Source organism: Anolis carolinensis, chromosome 1 (genome assembly GCF_035594765.1).
Source record: "Anolis carolinensis isolate JA03-04 chromosome 1, rAnoCar3.1.pri, whole genome shotgun sequence".
NCBI lineage: Eukaryota > Metazoa > Chordata > Lepidosauria > Squamata > Dactyloidae > Anolis > Anolis carolinensis.
Genome location: NC_085841.1, coordinates 132,535,206 through 132,558,722, shown reverse-complemented (window position 1 = coordinate 132,558,722; position 23,517 = coordinate 132,535,206). Strand labels below are relative to the sequence as shown.

Genomic DNA, 23,517 nt, shown 5'->3' with positions numbered 1-23,517 from the left:
CCATCAACATTGGTTCTGAGGTGAACCACTCCTTCAACTTCTGGAAAGCCTGTTGTGCTTGAGGAGTCCACTAGAAAGGAACTTTACCTCACAGGAGCGATGTGATTGGGTCTGGCAGCTTAGCAAAATTGGGGATGAATAGCTGCTAGCAAAGCCCAAGGAATTCCAGATTACTTTCCAGTTCTAGGGGATTTGCCAGGAGATAATGACTTCCCCTTTGGCAAGATCCATCTTTATCCCCTTTGCCAAAATGCAATACCCCAAGAAGTCCACGTCAGAGAGGTCAAAGGCACACTTCTCCAACTTGGCATACAAACAACGTTCTTGCAGCCATTGAATGACTGCCCAAATGTGCATGTCATGCACCTGCTGATTTGGGGAATAAATCAAGAAGTTGTCAAAGTAGATGATAACAAACCCTGTCTAAGTGATCCCAGAATACATCATTCCAGGATTAGTTGAAAGACAGCAACAGCCCTGCAACGTCCAAAAGGCATGACTATGTACTCTTAATGTCCATAGTGGGTCTGGAAAACAGTCTTTGATTCATCTTCAGCCCAAATCCATACCAAATTATAAGACCCAATTTAGTGAAGACCCGAGCATTGCCTGACCAACCCAATAACTCTGGGAAGCAGAAAGGACTTCATGCCAGAACCAGGAAATGTGGGGATAATGTTGAGCAAACCAAGACATTCCCAGTATTAGTGGGAAGTGAGGTCACCACTGCCAAGTAAAAGGAAAGCTGTTCTACATACCCCTGGATTTCCATTGTTAGTAGATGGGTCTGATGAGTCACAGGACCTGATTTCAAGAGCTGCCCATCAATGGTCTTGACCAGCTATGGCTCAAGCAAGGCCTTTATTGGAATCCTATTTTTGGTATCAAAAACAAGGTCCATGAAATTGTTGGATGCCCCATTGTCTATCATGGCGTCAATGTGGAAACCTTTGCCAACATTTGCCAACATCCCATCTGGGCTCACAGAAAGACTAAGTAATTTCCAATGCTCCTCCAACCAGGCTTACAAGCATTTAAAGCATAAGAAAGACCATTTCCCAAAGGGGCAGGTCCCCTTCCCTTAGCTGGATAAATCTTTGCCTATTGACCAGCATTGCCACAATGTAACCACAGTCCATTGGTCTTCTGACACACTCTCCTCAAGCTGAACATGTGACCAAACTCTTCCAAATTGCATTGGCTCATTAGAAGGTCAGTGACCAGCAAAGTATTTATTTATTTACATTTATTTACAACATTTATACCCTGCCCTTCTCACCCGAGGGGACTCAGGGCGGAATCCAGAGGTCTTGGAGTCAGACTTGCAGACTGATTGATTTCCCTGGAAGCAACTCCTTGGTAAGCTTTCCTGCGAGCTAGCTCTCAAGCTTACAGCTGCCCATCTAAGCACAGGCTAATCTTAATCAGTTGCTCCAAGGCTGTGGGCAGATCTGACGAAGCTTGCTCATCCAGAAGCTCCTCTAATAAACTGGCCTTGAAGTGGTCTCTTATGGAAGCATCGCTCCATTCCAGGTCCTGGGCCAATAGGCTCAAAGGTGTAGTATAATTTACCACAGACCTTTGTCTTGATTTAGTTGCCTGATTTTCCTATCATCAGTTTCTGTCTTTGCTGAGTCATCTCATGTTTGCCTCATTTGTAGAACAGAATGCTGAAAATCATTCAACAAAGGGCTATCTTGGATCATGTTAAGAGTTGCCCATTAGGCAGGAGGTCCTGATAAGAGACTAATCGTGAAAGCCATATTTGTTCTATCATTGGGAAAGTCAGTGGGCCACAACAAGAAATATAGCTGACACTGAGCCAGGAATGTTTCAAAGGTGAATTGTTCTCCTTTAAATTTCTTAGAATAAGACTAAAGCAAGTCTCAAGTTCTTTCTGGGGCTAGCAAGCAGGTTGTGTTGAGCATTCTGAAGTAATAGGAGCATTTTTCTGTTGAAATTGAAAGATGAGCTAACACCTTGGACTGTATCAAGCACCTGTATCAAGCTTTCACAATTCGGCCCTCAAGATGTTTGGGCCTCTAACTCCCAGAAGCCCTAGCCAGCTTGTCTAATGGCCAGGAATTCTGGGAGCTGACGTCCAAATATCTGAAGGGCTGTAAGTTATTCAGGCCTGATCTACATGGATTAAAAAGTGATTACCAACCTCAAACAATGGCAGCTCATGACCCCATGTCAGTGCTGCAATGAATCAGATCAGGATTTTAATCCAAGCATTAACAAAGCTGTCAAAGGCCCCTGCTACACTGCCATGTAAAATACAGATTATCTGCTTTGAACTGGATTTTCTGGCAGAGTAGACTCAAATAATTCAGTTTAAAGCAGATAATGTCGATTCTCCGTCTTGATAGTCTGAATTATATGGCAGTGTAGAAGGGGCCTAAGTTCTAAGCTAAATTGTCTTGAGGGTAGGGCTGATAACCTTAAATCAGTGTTTATCAAACTGTGTTCCACCAGGTGTTTTGGACTTCAGCTCCCAGAAATCTCAGCCATCTTACCAACTGTTAGGAATTTTGGGAGCTGAAGTCCAAAACATCTGGAGGAACACATTTTGAAAAACTCTGCCTTAGATGTCACCTTTAAAGTTCAAACTAGAATCCAGAACATATTTTCCACTCAATTGACATGGAAACCACAAGTTGGTGCTGCCTTTTCATGTGTTTTGGATCATAGCTTAGAAAAGGAGCCAGTTAACCACCTACTTGTGAGAGAAGTCCACCACTGAATTTGAACTATATTTTCTGAAACAAACAAATGAGGTCTGAATAATAAATACTGACAGAATTAAGAGCTGCTGACAGTAAACACATACATTTTACAAATCATACAAAAAGGAAGACAAGAAGAACTAGGTATGAGAAATGTGCTGGAGGCAAGGTCGTTTAGGATTCATTTGTCATAAGTTGTGTACCCTGAAGAAGAGCTGCAGCTCAGCGATAGAGCACTTGCTTTGCATATAGAAATCTCAGGCTCACTTTCTGGTAGTAGGCAATGTGAAACCCTTTGGTTAGTGAGAGCACACAATTCTGGAAAGACATGGAAAGACAATCTGAATTGGGACTCATTCACACCACACAGTTACAGTGCAATTATTCCAGTGTAACTGCCATGGTTTCATCTTTTGGAAGTGACACCTTGGAAGTTCCTAACTGCAGATCCCAGGATTTCATAGGATGCTAGCAAGGCAGTTAAAATGGAATAAAAGTATTAAAATGTTGAACATTGTACTGTGAAAAGGCTTCTAAATGGTAGCATCCATGTCAGTAGGAAGGAATGTGATCTGCTCTGGTTTTTAATATGAAGTTTAAATTGTTTATGTGGGAAAGAAAAAGGCACATTTTAACACCTTGGTAGTCATGCAACAATGTAAACAACTACTGGAAACAGATACATGTATATCTAGAAAAGATATTAAACACAAATTACAAAATGACACCACAAATGTACCTTTTGAACATGTCCGAGGAAGAACTAGAAAGGAAATTCGGAAAAAATTGTTTTATATTACAGTGCCAGCTTAAATAGCATATACTAGATATTGGAAAATCTCAGAGGTACCTCCTTTAGAAGAATGGGAAAAATACATCATAGATTTGCTGATAATGGATAAAATAACTGTACTTTTAAGAGGAGAACCAATAGAGCACTTTGTTAATGCAATGGCAACCAATGATTCAATATCTCAATGTAAAATTAATCTAAAAATGTACATAGGGGAAGTTTTAAGACAGTAGACAAGGAGGAAATGGATATTAATCTGGAGTCTATAATATCCTTTATATGTACTATTCAAATAGAAGACCCCTTATATTATCTGTGTTGGAATCACAGATGCCTTAAAGGACCAGACTTAAAAGTGACTTCAAAACAGAATTTATAATCCAGATTAACTGGACACAAAAAGCAACAAGTCAAACAAAGCATTCTGAGGCAAAACAAAAAGGCACAGTACAGAAATGGTTAACAAAAGGAGTCGCAGGAAGAGAAGCGTCGTCAGCCAAAGTCCAGAGTCGAAGCGGGAGAAATCCAAAACAATGTTGCTCCAGTGTCCGCAGAAGCAGTGTCTTTAGCCAAACTGGTCCAGATCCAAACTGCAGATCCGAATCCAAGGCCGAACACGAAACAGGCAACAACAAGTCTACAAGAATCTTTCCCAGTACACAGCACACAAACGTACATCAACACCTTGCCTTCTGCAAAGACCCCTCACCCCTGAACCCACTTTTATCTACAAATCATTATCATTACCATCACTCTCCCCCACAGCTGCTCCCAGCTCTTCACGTGAATTCCCTTGACTTTCCCTCCAATTCCTCCATCTCCTGTCAAGACTTAGATCCCCCAAGACTCAGTTGGATCCCCTGATTGCCAGTCTTCACCCCCAGAGAACCCCATAAAGATATCACTAGTTGTTAGCACCTCACAAATAGATTGCACTTATCTTAGTCCAGTCCATGGTGTCTCCTTCTTCTCCTTCACTCATTGACCCATCGTCCCCAGAGAATCCCACAAATGACTCCTCATCTGTAGGTACTGTAAGTATGTCCCGGATCCTCTTTCTCTGCTGCTCATCATCAGATTCCTGCTCCCGAGTAACCCCTTTCCCCCTTCTGGCACCCATACTACTGTCTGCAACCTTATCATCCCCAGAGAATCCTTCAAATGACTCCTCATCTGTAGGTGCTGTAAGTATGTCCCGGATCCTCTTTCTCTGCTGCTCATCATCAGATTCCTGCTGCCGAGTAACTCCTTTCCCCCTTCTGGCACCCATACTACTGTCTGCAACCTTATCATCCCCAGAGAATCCTTCAAATGACTCCTCATCTGTAGGTGCTGTAAGTATGTCCCGGATCCTCTTTCTCTGCTGCTCATCATCAGATTCCTGCTCCCAAGCAACCCCTTTCCCCCTTCTGGCACCCATACTACTGTCTGCAACCTTATAATCCCCAGAGAATCCTTCAAATGACTCCTCATCTGTAGGTGCTGTAAGTATGTCCCGGATCCTCTTTCTCTGCTGCTCATCATCAGATTCCTGCCCCCGAGTAACCCCTTTCCCCCTTCTGGCACCCATACTACTGTCTGCAACCTTATCATCCCCAGGGAATCCTTCAAATGACTCCTCATCTGTAGGTTTCAGACCAGGGAAAAACTGTACAGGTCAAATTCTTCATCTGACTGAACATATCGAGGAAGGCTATGAGAAAGGCTGCATTACAGGAACAGTCTTTGTGGACCTTACGGCAGCCTATGACACGGTGCAACATAGAAAAATGCTGCATAAAGTCTACCATATCACCCGGGACTTTGACTTTACAAAAACTGTCCAGACCCTCTTAGAAAACCGCAGCTTCTATGTGGAGTTTCAGGGCCAGAAAAGCAGATGGAGGAGGCAAAAGAATGGTTTACCCCAAGGCAGCGTTCTTGCACCAACCTTATTTAACATCTTCACGAATGATCAGCCACTACTACCACTCACAAAGAGCTTTATATATGCTGATGACCTTGGCCTTACAACACAAGCAAAAGATTTTGAAACAGTTGAAAAGCAACTCACCAATGCCTTGAAAGATCTCTCCAGCTACTACAAAGATAACCACCTGAAGCCTAACCCTGCCAAGACACAAGTGTGTGCTTTCCACCTACGTAACCGTGAAGCCAACAGGAAACTGAAAGTTACTTGGGAAGGCCAATAGCTCGAACACTGTTTCCATCCTAAATACCTTGGTGTCACCTTAGACCGAACACTAACATATAGGAAACACTGCATGAACACCAAGCACAAAGTAGCTGCATGCAATAACATCCTGCAGAAACTGACTGGCAGCGCATGGGGAGCAGACCCACAAGTAATAAGAACATCAGCCCTGGCCTTGTCTTTCTCAACTGCAGAGTATGCCTGTCCTGTTTGGCACAAGTCTACCCATGCAAAGCAGGTGGACATAGCACTGAATGAAACATGCAGAATCATCACGGGATGCCTTAAACCTACACCTGTTGATAAACTCTACAAGTTAGCTGGCATTGCCCCTCCTGACGTGCGATGGGAAGTTGCTGCTAACGGTGAGAGAAAAAAGGTTGAACATTGTGAAAGCCACCCACTGCATGGCTATTACCCTCATCCCACCAGACTCAAATCAAGGAAGGGCTTCATGAGAACCACCACTCCTCTTGATGTTCCTCCAGCAACAGCAAGGGTGTCCCTCTGGGCAGCTAAACCTGGCAATTCTAACTGGATGACCCCCCCAAGAGGGTCTTCCTCCAGGGGCAAAACAAGAATGGGCAACTTGGAAGTCCCTGAACAGACTCAGAAGTGGAGTGGGCAGATCAAAAGACAACTTGGCAAGGTGAATCCTCCACCTTGTGTGACTGTGGAGCTGAACAAACAACTCAGCATATGTATGCTTGCCCACAATGCCCTGCCTCATGTACGGAGGAGGAGTTGTTTAAAGCTACAGACAATGTGGTTGCTGTTGCCCGCTTTTGGTCCAAAACTATTTAGTTGTTTGTGATTTCTTTTCTTTTTTATTTTATTTCCATTATTTGAAATGTATTTGCTGTACCAATGCTTTTGACACGAAATAAATAAATCTGTAGGTGCTGTAAGTATGTCCCGGATCCTCTTTCTCTGCTGCTCATCATCAGATTCCTGCTGCCGAGTAACCCCTTTCCCCCTTCTGGCACCCATACTACTGTTTGTAACGTTACTCACAGGCTCTACTACAACAATCTGAGAAATGACTATAAAAGACTAATAGTTGGAAAGTATTGCACTGTGTGCAACAAACACTTGCAAATGTATATATATTTTGATGAATTAAAATAAATAAATATAAAGTAAAAAATATGAACTTTAAATGACCTATCCAAGATGCTATTTTGGGAATGGAGACATCACTGTGAAGATCGTGCTTGAAGTTTGGGCTTAGATCTGGACATGGAAGCCCATCAGGACATGGGAGTGAACATGCAAGGGGAAAGACAGAACCCTAATCATTGGACAATTGTAATATATTCTTCATTACTTCTTTAAACATTAGATTTAGTAGGTGCTTCAGTGTCAGACCCAGGCTGCAGAACACCAATAACCATGCGCAGAGACCAGAATCTATCTAATTTCTTTATTAAGGAAATATATAAAGTCAATAAAAACAAGTGTAGAATATAGTTCAGAAGTAGACCTTTCAGGAAAGGTCAAATATAGTCCAGGAAAACAATGTCCAATATGTGATATTAGAGTCCAAAGTTATAATCCACTTGACCGAAACACACACTATTTGGCAAGCAATAGTGTGGGGAACTGTCCATAGTCTTTCGAGGCTTAAGGTAAATCCGAAGGAAACTGGAAAACAAGGCTTGAATCTAGGAAGCAAGGTCCGTGGTTTAAAACGCAAGGCAAGGCAAGACTTGAAACAAGGCAAACATGAAACAAGAACTGAGTCCATAGAAGTCCGTGGAACAAGGCAGGGCTGGAAACTTGATCTGGGAAACAGGGAACTGGAGTACGAAGTCTACACACGATCTCACTCCTCAAGCTGACGAATTGACTCCGCAAGGTTTCCTTCGCGGCAAAACACCTAAATAGGGTCTCGTTTCCCGCCAGAAGAACACTTTCCCTGGAGAACTAGAAGTGAAACTCATCTCTGTCCAGATGCATGACTCCTTAGAATTTCCCAAGGGAAGCAGACCTAATCAGCTAATTGTTTGGCTGCGATTCTGGCGCTTCGGCGATTCGCCTCCCTAGCGCCTCTATCTTTATTATAATTGTCCTTTCGAGAAAACGGGGGAGAATTCTGCCCAAGGCTTGTTTGGGTAACTTCTTGAGGGCAAACATCCTGCAGGTGCAGGGGCTCCATTTCTGGCTGAAACGGTGTAAATCCCATGTTTTCCTCTTCGTCTGCCACAATAGTACTAGGAACGGGACTACAAGGCCCATGAGACATCACACTATCCCCCTCCTGAAGGCCCCTCTCCAAAATGGGCCCTCTTCCCGAGGTGCGGGGCCGCGGCTTGGCAGGGTAGGCCTGATGGAAGCGGCGGACTAAATCGGGGGCATGGACTGTGGAAGCGTCTTCCCAAGAGCGTTCTTCGGGCCCAAAACCCACCCAGTCAATGAGATACTGAAGGCGGCGGCGATGAAAACGAGAATCCAAAATGTCCTGAACCTCAAATTCCTCCTCCCTGTCCACCAAAACAGGGGCGGGGGCCGGCTGGTCCACATCGGGGCGTACCCCATCCGCCGGAAGAAGCAGGGAACGATGAAACACCGGATGAATGCGCATGGAGCGCGGAAGTTGGAGTTTGAAAGTCACGGGGTTAAGTTGCGCCACCACTGGGTAGGGACCAATGAAACGGGCATCTAACTTCCGGCAAGGACGGTGGGAGGGCAAAAAGCGAGTGGACAATAGGACCCGGTCTCCTACCTTGATCTCGGGGCCCGGCTGGCGATGGCCATCAGCGTGGCGTTTATAGTCCTCCTTGGCTTGATCCAGTTGTTGGTGCAAGAGTTGTTGCACCGCTATAAGTTCTTGTAACCAGTCCTCCGCTGCAGGGACTTCTGAGGTTTCAATGACAGAAGGGAGAAACGTGGGTGGAAGCCGTAGTTTGCAAAGAACGGGGTTTCTTTAGTTGAAGCCTGGACACCATTGTTGTAAGCAAACTCCGATAGGGGTAACAGGGGAGCCCAATTGTCCTGCTGGTAGTTTACATAATAGCGAAGGTATTGTTCCAAGGTGGCAGTTTGCCCATCCGTTTGGGGATGGTGAGCTGAAGATAAACGAGAGTCTATGCCCAATAGTTTTTGTAGTGCCTTCCAGAAACGAGAGGTGAATTGAGATCCACGGTCCGTGACTAAACTCTTGGGCAATCCATGTAGTCTGAAAACATGCTGAAGGAATAAATCTGCAGTCTCTTTGGCAGTGGGGAGGCCATCGCAGGGAATGAAATGGGCCAACTTGGTGAAAAGGTCCACCACCACTAGGATCGTGGTGAATCCAAGGGAAGGTGGTAGGTCAGTGATAAAATCCGCGGAAATTATCTCCCATGGGCGAGAAGGAGTGGGGAGAGGATGTAGTAGCCCCGAGGGCTTCTCCCTTCGTGTCTTGGAGCGCTGACATACAGGACAGGAATTGACATATTTCTCCACATCCTTGCGGATCTTGGGCCACCAGAAATCTTGTAGAATCAAGTGCATGGTTTTAAAGAGTCCAAAATGCCCTACTGGCTTGCTGTCATGACACAGACGAAGTGCCTTTTCTCTGCCGGGGCCTGGAGGGATGTAAACATGATTCCTGTAGCACAATAGCCCATCCTTAAGTGAGAAAGGGAAACGTAGTCCTTGGCGAATCTGTTCTTGAGCCCAGGCATCTGCCTGCTGGCTGGCTCTAATTTCTTGAGCGCAAAGGGGTTCTGGGTTAGAAGGAGTTGGTTCAATTGAAGTGGATTTGATGTTTCCCACTGTGAGCGTGGCAAAGTTTTCGGGTTGCAGCAATCGAGATTCTGAGGTCTCTCTGCGTCCTGCAGCATACTCTGGTTTCCGTGATAGAGCATCTGCTTGCTTGGTCTGAGCCGGGGTCACATAATGGATCTGGAAGTCAAAACGTTCAAAGAACAAAGCCCAGCGCTGCTGCCTTTGATTTAACTTTCATGCGGTCCTTAGGTGCTCTAAATTTCGATGATCAGTATGAACCTCAATGGGAAATTTGGCCCCTTCCAACCAATGTCTCCAATTTTCAAAGGCTGCCTTTATGGCCAAGAGTTCTTTCTCCCAAATAGTGTAATTCCTCTCTGGGGCTGTTAGTTGACGGGAGTAATAGGCACAAGGATGAAGATGCTCTCCCACTGGTTGCATGAGTATAGCCCCAATTGCCACATCAGAGGCGTCAGCCTGCACAACAAAAGGGGTTTTAGGATCAGGGTGCTGTAGAATTGGCTGGGTCGTGAATAACTTCTTTAATTGTTGGAACCCTTTCTCTGCTTGCTCCGTCCAGCGGAAAGGCTGTTTTCCACGGATGCAGCTGGTGATTGGGTCAGACCAGCGGGCAAAGTCTGGGATGAATTTGCGGTAGTAGTTCGCGAACCCCAAGAAACGTTGCACTTCCTTCTTGTTGGTTGGCGCCCGCCATTCCAATACTGCTGAAACCTTTGCCGGGTCCATGGAGAGCCCTTGTGGCGAGACGCGGTACCCCAGGAAGTCTACTTCTTGCAGATCAAAGGCGCATTTTTCTAACTTGGCATATAGTCCATGATCCCGCAATCGTTGTAGCACCATTCTGACGTGTTTCTCATGCTCCGATTGTGATCTAGAAAACACCAAAAAATCATCCAAGTATATGATCAAGAACCGATCTAGATAATCCTGAAAGATATCGTTGACAAAATGCTGGAATATTGCGGGAGCTCCGGATAATCCGTAATTCATGACCAGGGACTCGAATAATCCGAATTTGGTCTGGAAGGCGGTTTTCCATTCGTCCCCCTCCCTGATGCGAACTAGATTGTAAGCCCCCCGGAGATCCAGCTTGGTGTAAACCTTGGCCCCTCGAAGCCGGTCTAATAGGTCCGAGATCAAAGGCAGGGGGTAGCGGTTCCACTTCGTGATATTATTCAATGCTCTATAGTCCACAACCAAGCGTAGGTCCCCTGACTTCTTTTTCACAAACATCACCGGGGAAGCAGCTGGGGATTGAGAGGGTCTGGTGAATCCCTTGCGAAGATTTGACTCTATGAACTCCCTGAGAGCTTCTTGCTCTGGTTCAGTCAGGGAGTAGAGGTGTCCTCGCGGGATCGGGGCCCCCTCCACCAAGTCAATGGCACAGTCATAGGGTCTATGTGGGGGTAGTTTCTCGGCTTCCTTTTCATTGAAAACGTCCCAGAAGTCTGAATATTTCTTGGGCAAGGTGATGATGGGCTCAGTGTCTGTGGCATGGCAGACCTTGGCTACTAGACAATGGTTTTGGCAATACTTTGAAGCAAACTGTAATTCTCTGTTGGTCCAGGAGATGTTTGGGTCGTGGAGTGTCAGCCATGGAATTCCCAAAATCACAGGGAAGTGGGGCACCTCGGTAACGAAGAAGGAAATCTCTTCCATGTGTTCCCTTATCCACATTCTGGTGGGTTCAGTCCATTGGCTTACTGGACCCGTCTTTAGGGGACGACCATCTATAGCCTGCACCACTCGGGCATTCTTGAAATCATGATATTGTAATCCCAGAGAGTCGGCATACTCTCTATCGATGAAATTGTTTGTTGCTCCTGAGTCTATCATGGCATGGATCATGACGGGTCCCTTTTCCCTGACCACAACGTGACCACTAGGAGAAATAGGACCCCCGTCTGCGGCTCTTGAGTGGGGTTTTTGACCGGGTTGGCGAGCCTCTCTACGCCCGGTCGCTGGCTTCCCCCGCCGGCTTGGCTCCAGCCACCTCGGCCGTCTCCGGCTCCACGGAGGACGCCGCTGCCAGGCGGGCGGCAGGCTTTCTTTTGGCTGGGCATTCTCTGGCGAGGTGGCCCCCATTCCCACAGTACCAACACAAATTCAAACGTTGGCGGCGGGCCTTTTCGGCAACATCCAGTCTGGGGCGCAGATTGCCCAACTGCATCGGTTCTTCCTCGCTTCCCATGGGGTTTGGGGCTGGCGGTGGGGATTTCCATACTGGTCGTGGATGAATACTGGTAGAAGCGGGGGGTCTCACCCCGGCTCTTCCACTCTGACCTCGGAGCCACTGTTTTTTGTTGGCAAGCAGGACTTCGGCTCGTAGACAGTGATTAATGAGTCTCTCAAGAGTCTCTGGAGGATCCACCTTAGAAATTTCTTCCTGCATCTCGAAGTTAAGGCCCTCATGAAACTGCCCTCTGAGGGCGATATCGTTCCAACCGGTGTTCTGAGCCAGCACCCGGAACTCGGCTATGTACCGGGACAACGGCCTGTCCCCTTGAAGGAGTCGCCGGAGTTTATGGCCGGCCGCCTCCTCGTTGTCCTCGATCCCCCAGGTCTTCCTAAGGTGGTTCAAGAAACTTTGCACGGAGCTTAGGTGCGTGGAACACGCATCAAACAGCGCCATCGCCCAATTGGCCGCAGGCCCATCTAGGAGACTGTAAATCCATGCCACTTTGACATCCTCGTGGGGAAATTCGGCTTGGCGGGCTTCTATGTACGCCTGGCACTGGCGACGGAAAACATGAACCTTGGAGGCTTCTCCAGTAAACTTGGTTGGAAGCGCTAGGGCAGGGAGGCGCGCTCCGCGTTCCTTCAAGCCCAGAATTTCACCCTCCTGTGTTCGGAGAGTATCTCGGATCCTGTCGAATTCTTCCTTGGAAATGATGTAGCTGAGTGGTTGGGCTTCCGCCCCGGTTCCTGTAGACATTCTGGTCTTAGGTTAATTGGTGCTTAGGGTGGCGGAGTCAAACTGTCAGACCCAGGCTGCAGAACACCAATAACCATGCGCAGAGACCAGAATCTATCTAATTTCTTTATTAAGGAAATATATAAAGTCAATAAAAACAAGTGTAGAATATAGTTCAGAAGTAGACCTTTCAGGAAAGGTCAAATATAGTCCAGGAAAACAATGTCCAATATGTGATATTAGAGTCCAAAGTTATAATCCACTTGACCGAAACACACACTATTTGGCAAGCAATAGTGTGGGGAACTGTCCATAGTCTTTCGAGGCTTAAGGTAAATCCGAAGGAAACTGGAAAACAAGGCTTGAATCTAGGAAGCAAGGTCCGTGGTTTAAAACGCACGGCAAGGCAAGACTTGAAACTTGGCAAGATCAAACTTGAAACAAGGCAAACATGAAACAAGAACTGAGTCCATAGAAGTCCGTGGAACAAGGCAGGGCTGGAAACTTGATCCGGGAAACAGGGAACTGGAGTACGAAGTCTACACACGATCTCACTCCTCAAGCTGACGAATTGATTCCGCAAGGTTTCCTTCGCGGCAAAACACCTAAATAGGGTCTCGTTTCCCGCCAGAAGAACACTTTCCCTGGAGAACTAGAAGTGAAACTCATCTCTGTCCAGATGCATGACTCCTTAGAATTTCCCAAGGGAAGCAGACCTAATCAGCTAATTGTTTGGCTGCGATTCTGGCGCTTCGGCGATTCGCCTCCCTAGCGCCTCTATCTTTATTATAATTGTCCTTTCGAGAAAACGGGGGAGAATTCTGCCCAAGGCTTGTTTGGGTAACTTCTTGAGGGCAAACATCCTGCAGGTGCAGGGGCTCCGTTTCTGGCTGAAACGGTGTAAATCCCATGTTTTCCTCTTCGTCTGCCACAATAGTACTAGGAACAGGACTACAAGGCCCATGAGACATCACATTCAGTACCAAACTCAGGAATTTTCTGCTGCTCTTCTGAGGTGGGGGTGTGCAGTCCCTGAGATATTCAGAAATACCACTTCTTCCATGCTTCAAGGGACTGGTGTAGGTAAATCAAATAACCTCTAGTAGGCCATCAGAACCCCCTCACTTATTCTACTGATTTGTCAAACCAGATAGCCTACAGCAGTGGTTCTCAATCTGGGATCCCCAGATGTTTTTAGCTTTCAACTCCCAGAAATCCTAAAAGCTGGTAAACTGGCTGGGATTTCTGGGAGTTGTAGGCCAAAAACATCTGGGGACCTCAGGTTGAGAACCACTGGTCTACAGTGATCTACCACAATTTTAGACACAAAAACACATTCTTTTTTATAATTCTCAAAATACAAGTGTAAGCAGAGGTACATGACTTGGATTTTAAAATTATATCATTTCGTGATTTGATCAAGACCTTTGAATAGATCATGTTTCGAAAGATGCTAGAAGAAACAGCACAAAATGGATTTTGTGCTACTCCAAAAATTCAGGTCTTAAAAGTTTGTTTTTGTCCAACTTCTATTTCCCTATGCTAGTTTCATGAAGATTAAGAAAAAGAAATAAGCCTCAGAGTGATGTATTCCTTTACTCCAAACAGAAGAACCCTCTTGAGGATGCCAATTATGATTTTAATCGCTGGTAGCTATTTGATGGCCTCTGGAATAATTAATTTAAAAAGCCAGCATTGTCATGATATTTTATTTAAAATAGCCCTGGTGATAAATATAATTAAATTGCTGGAAATATTTTCTGCTCATGATTATAAAGTGTGAAGCATCTTATGAATATGCTCACTCTAATTTCAAAGAGAAGAAGCAATTGCTTTAAATGCAGTAAAATTCTAATTCGGGGCTTATAATTATTATTGACAAAATAGAAATTAGTTTTGTATGTCACCATGAATATATTCAACATACCACATCTGGGGATACAAAAAATAACATTTCTTCTGCATCCCTAGAGGTACATGGAGTGCTAGTCGTCAACCTCGGAGCCCTTCAGACTATACTAGAAGACTGTTCAGTGTGGTTCTTACATTCAATAACCATTAATACCAGATCCTTGTCATCCATTGATATTGAGTAAACATGGAATAAGCAAGACTGGCTTTATACTTAGCCAAAGGGAAGCAGTCACTTCAAGAAGTGGATATTGTTGGAACAGAGCTATTTCTTCATCTCAGACATACTTTTATCTTTAATTGTGGTGATGTTATCTATACATATATGCACAGGAAAGATGTTTAAGCATTCATATATGTGTTGGCAAATTGAAAGCAATGCTCTTCACAGGCATTAAATAGCTTGTGATTTTATCTAACTGTGTCAAGCTCTTCTTATTTCCATACTGATTAGAATGATAGAAATGCAGTAGTTTTCAAAGATACAACTATGGTAGTCTGTTTGGCTGGGAAAAGAATGGGAAGAATGGGGGGAAATAGAGAGAAAGAAAATCATAATTTGGCATCTCTAAGACTCGTTTATTTTAGCATAGTCTTCCATGGATTACAGTCCACGCTTCAAGTATTTATGCATGGTGAACATAGTTATAGAGGTGGGATCAAAATGTAAACATTTTTAAGGTGGTGTTTGTAACCCAATATACAAGTTTGCATGTTTATTTCTATATGTGTTCAACTGTAATGAAAACCTACCTATTGATACATGCAATGCAAAGAAGCCAATATGCCAATTGAAATCTCTGCTAAGAGATTGGAATTTGTTAGTGTACTTCAATGCAGCTATGTCTCTTTCCAATCTTCTTTGGAAGGTCATTGGCCAAGCATCTTGGGAGACTGAAGGGTTCTGACACTTGTTTGTTAGTATTGCTACTTCTAACAATGTGTGTCCATTTATTATCCTGCATAATGATAGTCCTATGTAGATGGCAGAGGAACATCTCAGGCAGGGGATGGTATATATCACATTGGAAGAGGAAGAGTGACTGCACAATGATATTGTTAGTGACATTATTAGAACTCGTAGTGGTGTTGCCAAAATAGGTATGGAGACTAAGGGACCACCTACATGATCATCAATTAGCTGAGGATGAGAGAGAGGGGGTAAGGATGGTCCAGCAATGTAGAACAAGGTTTGGCACCATTGGACTATGCAGACTCCATCCAGCTGCTGGAGCGGCTCAGTGCAGTACAGTGCAGTGCAGATACTAACCATGCACTGAACCAGCTCAGCAACTAGCTGTGTGGATTACAATGGCACTGATCTGCAGTGCCCCACTCTAGATCAGCATCAATATATGTAGCCCATGTAGATGGGCCCAGAGTAGGCCTCTGGGCTTGTAGCGGGGTATGTCTCCTGTACTTTCATTCATGTTGTAAAGAGAGTAATTTTTCAAGGCAAGTATAGGCCTGCCACCCAAAGAACATGAGATTTGTTGATGATGAATGTGAGCTCTCTCAGCAGGGAGCTATAGGTGGAAACAAATGATATTTTGTAATTGTAATGCTTGCAGTAGCATATGTCTGTGTAACAATCATACCTTTCTGATCTGTTTTCCCCCCACCTCATTGTAAGAGTATTTTAGTTTGAGGAATGTATGCCAGTGGTTCCCAACTTTTGGTCCTCCAGTTGTTTTGAACTTCAACTCCCAGAAATCCCAGCTAGCTTACCATCTGGTAGGAATTATGGGAGCTGAAGTCCAAAACAGCTGGAGACCATAGGCTGGGAACTACTGATGTATGCTATACATCCAGATGTAGAGTTCTTAACACAAGAATCCAAGCAGATGAGGTTGTATCTGACAGCTTGGCTATATCACTTTGTTAAAAGAATCATGTCAGCACATATGATTATCAGCAGAACATGGTTCTTATATGTCCATTAGCTGTGCCCAACCACGCATTGCTGTGGCTGATGGGAATCATTTGTTGGCCAAGTAGAATGGCAGTGAATAGCCCTGCAGCCTCAAAAGCCTGGCCATTTTCTTCTTATCAGAATCCTTGTTTGGTGAGCTGGAATACAACGGAATAGGCTTGCTGCTTGGAAGGCTGGGTACTTGCGTTTTAGGGGAATGGTTTTTTGGGCTGCTAGAATTGCAATGAATAGCCTCGCTGCTTCAAAGCCTGGCTGCTTGCTACCTAGCAGAATCTTTGGTTGGTCAGCTTCAATAGTAGAGAGTAGTATCACAGCTTCAAAGCCTGGCTGCCTTCTACCAAGGTTAATCCTTTATTAGTCTAGTTGAATTGGACTGAATAGCCTTGCAGCTTCAATGCCTGGCTGTGTTATACCTAGGGGAATCTTTGTTTGGCAAGCTGGAGTAGCACCCTCAATCAAAGAGTCACTTTGAAGCCTGGCTACTTCCTTTGTAGGGAAATCCTTGTTTGGCCAGCTTGAATTGCACTGAATAGTCTTGCAGCTTAAAAGCCTGGCCGCTTTCTCCATAGGGACATACTTCGTTGGCCAGGTTGAATGGGACGGAGTAGCCTTGTGGCTTCAAAGCCTGGGGGTTTTCTATCTAGGGGAAATCTTGGTTGGCCAGGATGAACAGCACTGAATAGCCTTGCTGCTTGCAAGCCTGGCTGCTTTCTACCTTGTGGAATCCTTGGTTGACCAGGTTGAATGGCAATGAATAGTCTTAGTGCAACAAGTATGAATGCTGCAATTAGTCACCTAATTTGATGGCCTTGCAGCTTCAAAGCCTGGCTGCTTCCTGCCTGGGGGAATCCTTTGTTGAGAGGTGTTATCTGGCCCTGATTGATTCCTATTTGGAATTCCCTTGTTTTCAGAGTGTTGCTCTTTATTTACTGTCCTGATTTTAGAGATTATATTGTTCTGTATTATTATACCACAGTAATTTTAGATATTATATTTATAATCTTATATTATCTGCTTAGAACTGGATTATATGAGGCCCCTTCTACACAACTGTATAAAATCTACACTGAACTGGATTATATGGCAGTGTGGACTCAAGATAATCCAGTTCAAATCAGATAATATTTATTTTATAGGTAGTGTGGAAGAGGCCTGAGTGAAGATGTCCTGAGCTCCACTGTTGCTGAGTGAGTTGCTAGGAGATGAAGAGGGTGGAACCTACCTTTCTAACTGGCATTTAGGGGGAAAATGGCTTTTCCTGGTCCTCTAATTTGGACTTTATTTTTCTAGGTTTTTTTGATTGAAAGACATATTTTGTGTGACTATGTCTTTTGTGGCCAAATTTGGTGTGATTGGGTTCAGTGGTTTTGTTGTTTACTCCATATTAAAACGCATATTACATTTATATATATATAGATGACATATTTATACTATTTTGTCAGGAAAGTAGATGTGTTGCGTAGACTATTCCAGGCTCAGTCTGATGATTGGATGAAATTTTCTAAAATTATTATAGAAAAATTCAAGAGATATTCTTCTCTGACACCAAATGATAATAATGTCATTAATGTATCTCAGGTAAAAATGGGTTTTGGAATGCAAGTACTGAAAAAGTATTTTCCAGATCATTCTGAACTGGGCCTGTTAAGATGTATTCACGTGGATTTGGTTCTGTATCTCTGTGGGGAATTCTTTTATCAATTTGTGTAGAAGTTATTCTTCAGTTGGATGTATGGATAAGAACGTGTACATTGTGCTGTTAGACCATTGTCTCCCAGATTTCTGGAATATATGTTGTTCAGCATGGCAGTGACCCCTCCTGTGCTTTTTTCATGAAGGCATTGGAATTGTTTCTGAATCTGAACACAGCATCACATTTTGTTTGGCTGACACTATATGGTAGATTGCATCTCTCATGGATTAACAAGTTCAGGGAAATACTGGGTTGAGACTAAACATGCTAAAGGAAAAAGACAGCCAACAAGGATGGGAGTTCTTGAAGAAGGAATTGTCAAAAGCACAATTAAAAACAAACCCATGCAAGAAGAAAAATGGGAAACATGTAAAAAAGCCAATATGATTTGCTTAAATTCAAGGACTAAGTGAGAGGTTGGGGGGGGGGGGAGAGTATGGATAAAGAATGGAAGGAATAACCAGTCACTAAGGAAGAGTACAAATGCCCAGAGCACTTTTTCTTCCAAACTGTATTAGCGTGCTTTTCCCGCCTTCTCTGTAAACAGTTTATATCATGTTTTGCAGATATTGCAGGAATAATATAAAGAAAACTGAAGCTCAGAATGTGATATTGGCTAGACATGTCAAGAGCAAAAAACAATCCTTCTTCATTCCAGACTGTTAAGCTTCACAGCGGAAGTCTCTGCCCATATACCCAGAGCAGGGAGATACCACATAGCCTCATGCACAGTGGTGTCCTATAGGAAGTGATCTTAGCTTTTGTGAATACAAACAGAGAAGAGAATGGGAATACAAAAATTAGATAGATATATAATTCTCATTATTGACTCTTTGATGCAGCTGAGTCTTTTAGCATTTTTCCTTCCAAACTATATTAACATGTTTTCTCCCCCTTCTTTGTGAGCAGATTGCATTATGCTTTGCAGATTTATAATAGAAATAATTCTGGAAATGGAAAGGTGCTAAAATAGCTGTACCCTCTTGTAATGACATAGTGTCAAGAAAATGGCTTCATATGAAGCTTTTTCATTAATCCTACGGTAAATTGTTTTGTATTACAACTAAAAAAGATGGGTCATGTTTGATGTCACTTATAAGACAGCACAGGGAAATCCACACTTGCATTTTCAGCTCTTGGTGGAGCACTTGTCATCCCATCAAAACGGAAATGAGGAGACTTCATTACGCAAACCCACTTGCTCCTTGGGGCTTGTTATTAACACCTCTTCTACAGAAGTATGGATGAAGACTAACACTACAGATGCAGCTCAAAGAAGGATATATAGATTAGATCCCCATGCTTCTTGGTGGTTTTGGTGAAACAAAGGGATTAGAAAGAAGATTAATATAAGTAGCTGTAGTTACGTGTATTTAGGCTTAGAATGGAGCCTGACAGTACCTTCTCTTCTCTTGAAAGTGAAAATAAGACCCATACAAACAACAAAATTAATAAAGGAGTCAAAGGAAGTCCTACTTCAGAGGAACCTCAAGCAAAGAGAACACCGGCATATGCAACACAAAGTCAACAATTTACCCATGTAATATTCATTTTCAAAATAGAGCATCACTCCTTCAGACTGCTTCCACTCAAATAATGAGAAACGGAGTGGGCACATTTATTAATCAAACAAGTTTTAATCAGCTTAGATGATATGCAAGTCTGTAACATAATAGCCTTCTTGATAACATTCCTTGCAGTAATGAGCTTCTCAGTTCTGTTTTAAAAAGAGAGAGAAGATGTCCTATTGAATAAGTGTTTTAAAAATGCTGTTAGGTCACAGCTTTTACTGCTCCTTTACTAGTGTCCTTTGGCTTTCATCATCTCATTAAAACTACAGATTTCATCTCTTCACCTTTTGCATCTCCCCCACTCAAGATATTTATCTTTTTCTTTCTTCATCTGCACCAATGAAAAATTTTATGTCTCTTGACTTTACCTTTCAAAAACACCCTAAACAAGGAATTAAATTTATAGACAATCATAAGATGAATACATATTCTATATACTCACATATGTCGACTTTATGTATAGGTTAAGGGCAGGTTTGCAGACCAGAATTATGGCTTTTATATGATCCATGGATAATTCAATGGCCATTCCACAAGAGGGGAAAATACCAGTGCTGTCTCAGGGGGACAGCAGCCCATGCCCAGTGTCCAAAAAGCAGAAACAGTGTCGTGGCAGAGGGAAGAGAGGTGTTCTGTCCTTTTTGGTTTCCCAGGATGCTCTGGTTCCAATCTATTCTGACTGAATGCAAAATATATAATAAACTTTAAGATATCAATCACATGAATTTCAACTAAGGATTGCATCAAAATATTGCAAATCTCTATTGATTAAGGGAGGCAAGAAACTCTATTCAACCAATATGTGAAATTTTGTATACATTTTATTTCTGAAATTGGCAATTCTGCTTTATTGCTTCCCAGCTGAAAGGTCTTAATTTCATCCACAGGTTTTTGTCAATGACACACTCTCCATAATGGACTGCTTGCCTTTCTACCGTTCATCCCCTGCATGCACCACCGGCCTCCAGGGAGTCCTGATAGGAAATCTTTCTATCTTAAATCCTAGACAACAGATTAATGGTCTAACCTCCTTCCTCGATGCATCTACCGTTTATGGCAGCACAACAGCAGCAGAGAACAAACTGAGGAATCTGACTAGCCAAGAAGGTCTCCTCAGAATAAATGTGAAATATTTTGACCATGGCCGTGAATACCTTCCCTTTGTCAACCAAGTCCCTTCAGCTTGTGCTCAGGACCCCAAAACAGACAATGGAGAAAGGATTGAATGCTTTATGGCAGGAGACACCAGGTCTAGCGAAGTCATTTCTTTGACAGCTGTACATACACTTTGGTTGCGAGAACACAATCGCCTTGCAAAAGAACTGAAGAAGTGGAACATGCATTGGAGTCCTGAAATCATCTATCAAGAGGCTCGCAAAATTGTTGGGGCTCTCCATCAGGTAGGATGATACAAGTTAACGTATCATGTCATATGTTGTTGTGGTGTGCCTTCAAGTAATTTCTAACTTATGGTGAACTTCAGATGACCCTATCATGGATTTATCATTCATTCATTCATTCATTCATTCATTCATTCATTCATCAATATGTGACATGTCCCCCAGATTAAGACCCAAAGCAGCTTCCCAAAATAATTAGCTTAAAATACGTCATATAATTTAAAACAAATTAAAATCATGTAATAATAAATTTTGAAATCAATTAAAACATACAAAAGTTAAAAGATATATAAAACATGCCCAATAAAAAGCTACCTGTGCTGTTATTTTAAAAGCCTGCTTGAATAGAAATGTCTTGGCCTGCCATCTGAGGGAGGAAGGGAGGGATCTACCTAGCCTCCCACCAACCATGTTTGGATTTATTTATTTATTTATTTACAGTATTTATATTCCGCCCTTCTCACCCCGAAGGGGACTCAGGGCGGATCACATTATACACACATAGGGCAAACATTCAATGCCCATAAACACATCAAACAGAAACAGACCGACACAGAGGCAATTTAACCTTCTCCTGAGAGGATGTTCGATTCTGGCCACAGGGGGGAGCAGCTGCTTCATCATCCACTCTGACAGCACTTCCTCATTCCAAGTCGTAAATTAGTTAAACTTGCCTCCCCACTTTTATAAGTGGTACCTTATCTCCTACTTGATAGATGCAACTATCTTTCGGGTTGCTAGGTCAGCAATGAGCAGGGGCTATTTTTTATTTTTAATTGACGGGTGGTCACCCTGCCACGGGCTGGCCTCGAATTCATGACCTCATGGTCAGAGTGATTTATTGCAGCCGGCTGCTCAACAGCCTGCGCCACAGCCCGGCCCCTGGATGGTGGTCCTGAGAGAAAGCCTTCCCCTGTAGATCTCAAGATCCTTAAAAACTGGTACAGAAAGATACAGTCTTTCAGAAAGTCTGGACCTAAATCGAGATTTTCTTGGCAAGACTTGTTCAGAGGTTGGCATTCCCTTCCTCTGAGACTGAGTGAATGTGACTTGCAAAAAGTCACCCAACACGTTTCCTTGGCAAAGTGGGGATTCAATTCTGATCTTCTAGAATCCTAGTTGAATATTCAAACTATGACACAACTATGTGTCAACCCATCCATGCTGTTTTTGAAGCCCTCACCCCCATGCATACTTCCTACCTTACCTTTTCTGCTTCCTCCTTGTCTCCAAAGGGTTTTTTCCCCCCTGGGACAACAACTGACCTACACTGTTTAACTTTTCTTTTTTTTAAAAAAAGCTACTGACTTTTCAAAACTTCTTGGTTTTTTTTCTCCTTTATTTTCTGTGTTTTTTCTTTCCTTATCACAATTTATTTTTCTATTTGAAATATTCAGCAGTCCCAACAGTATCTTGGGGGTGATAGTGGGCCCTCAGTTCACCCAAAGTTGCCCACCACTGCGTTATGTTCTGATTCATATTTAGGAAGAAATTATTCATTATTTTGCATCTGTTTGGTTTTTTAAAATATCCTTAGCCCTTTTTTTACGTAAACAAGAAACAGTATATTTACTCCAAGTATTGAGAGGAAACAGGATCAGCACAACTGATGGCACATTTATAGGCTCTGCATTCCATGGAGCAGAGCTTAGAAAAAGCCCCTTTTTGTACTGCTGTTCCCAGAATTCTTCAGCAACATGGCTTTCATCCCAAAAAACAATGTTTCCATGCTGAGGCACAGAACCTGAATGTATACAACTTACTTGCATCTCCGTCTTCCATGCAATGTGAATCCATTCTTCTTTTATTCATACAGCCAGCTTTCAAGATATCTGACCATTTGGGTGCAAAAAACAAAAAGTATCCTTTTTTATCCTCTCTTTGTTTCTTTCTTGAACTATGCTGTTTTATCATCTGTCTGCTTTGTGTGCCTTATTCTCATGAATGCCTCTTTATAGTTCCACTTTACTTTTGTTTTCAGGCACAGTGTGCAAAATATTGTAGGCCAATAAATTCATTCCTTTACTAGGCATTTGAGATTTTTGATGCACAAACTTTCTATTTAGAAAGTCATTTAGCCACACAAAAGGCATAATTCTGAAAACAAAGAAGAAAAAAATTAGGGTTGATTACATAGGGTTTGCCTCAGTGCCTGTGGATGGGAGGGGGATCATATTTTCTTCTTCCCAGTTGGTTATATGAGCTTCCGTGGATATTAATACATTCTCAAGCATTAGGATTTTTAAAAATATTGCCAGACACCTTTCAGCATATACAGATTTGGCAAAGCATTAGTGTAGGAGGCTGCTAGTTCAAAAGGCATATGTAATATCAGTGGCCAGAATTAACTTGTGTTGTTGTACTTTATTCGTTCTGGCTCTTGCTTCCGACTCTTCGTAACCTCATGGACCAGCCCACGCCAGAGCTCCCTGTTGGCCATCACCTTCCCCAGCTCCTTCAAGGTCAAGCCAGTCACTTCAATGATACCATCCAGCCATCTTGCCCTTGGTTGGCCCCTCTTCCGTTTTCCTTCCATTTTCCCCAGCATCATTATCTTCTCCAAGCTTTCCTGTCTTCTCATTATGTGGCCAAAGTACTCCATATTTGCCTCTAATATCCTTCCCTCCAGTGAGCAGCCGGGCATTAT

The 23,517-nt window shown here is 43.3% G+C and overlaps 1 protein-coding gene across 1 annotated transcript in view; it reads left to right on the top strand.

The window, feature by feature from the left end:
* tpo (thyroid peroxidase) overlaps positions 1–23,517 on the top strand; it is a 106,243-nt gene that overhangs the window by 21,709 nt on the left and 61,017 nt on the right. The window contains exon 7 of the mRNA XM_062982627.1: positions 20,358–20,870. Coding sequence (XP_062838697.1) covers positions 20,358–20,870 — 513 coding nt within the window. The remainder of the gene's footprint in view (positions 1–20,357; positions 20,871–23,517) is intronic.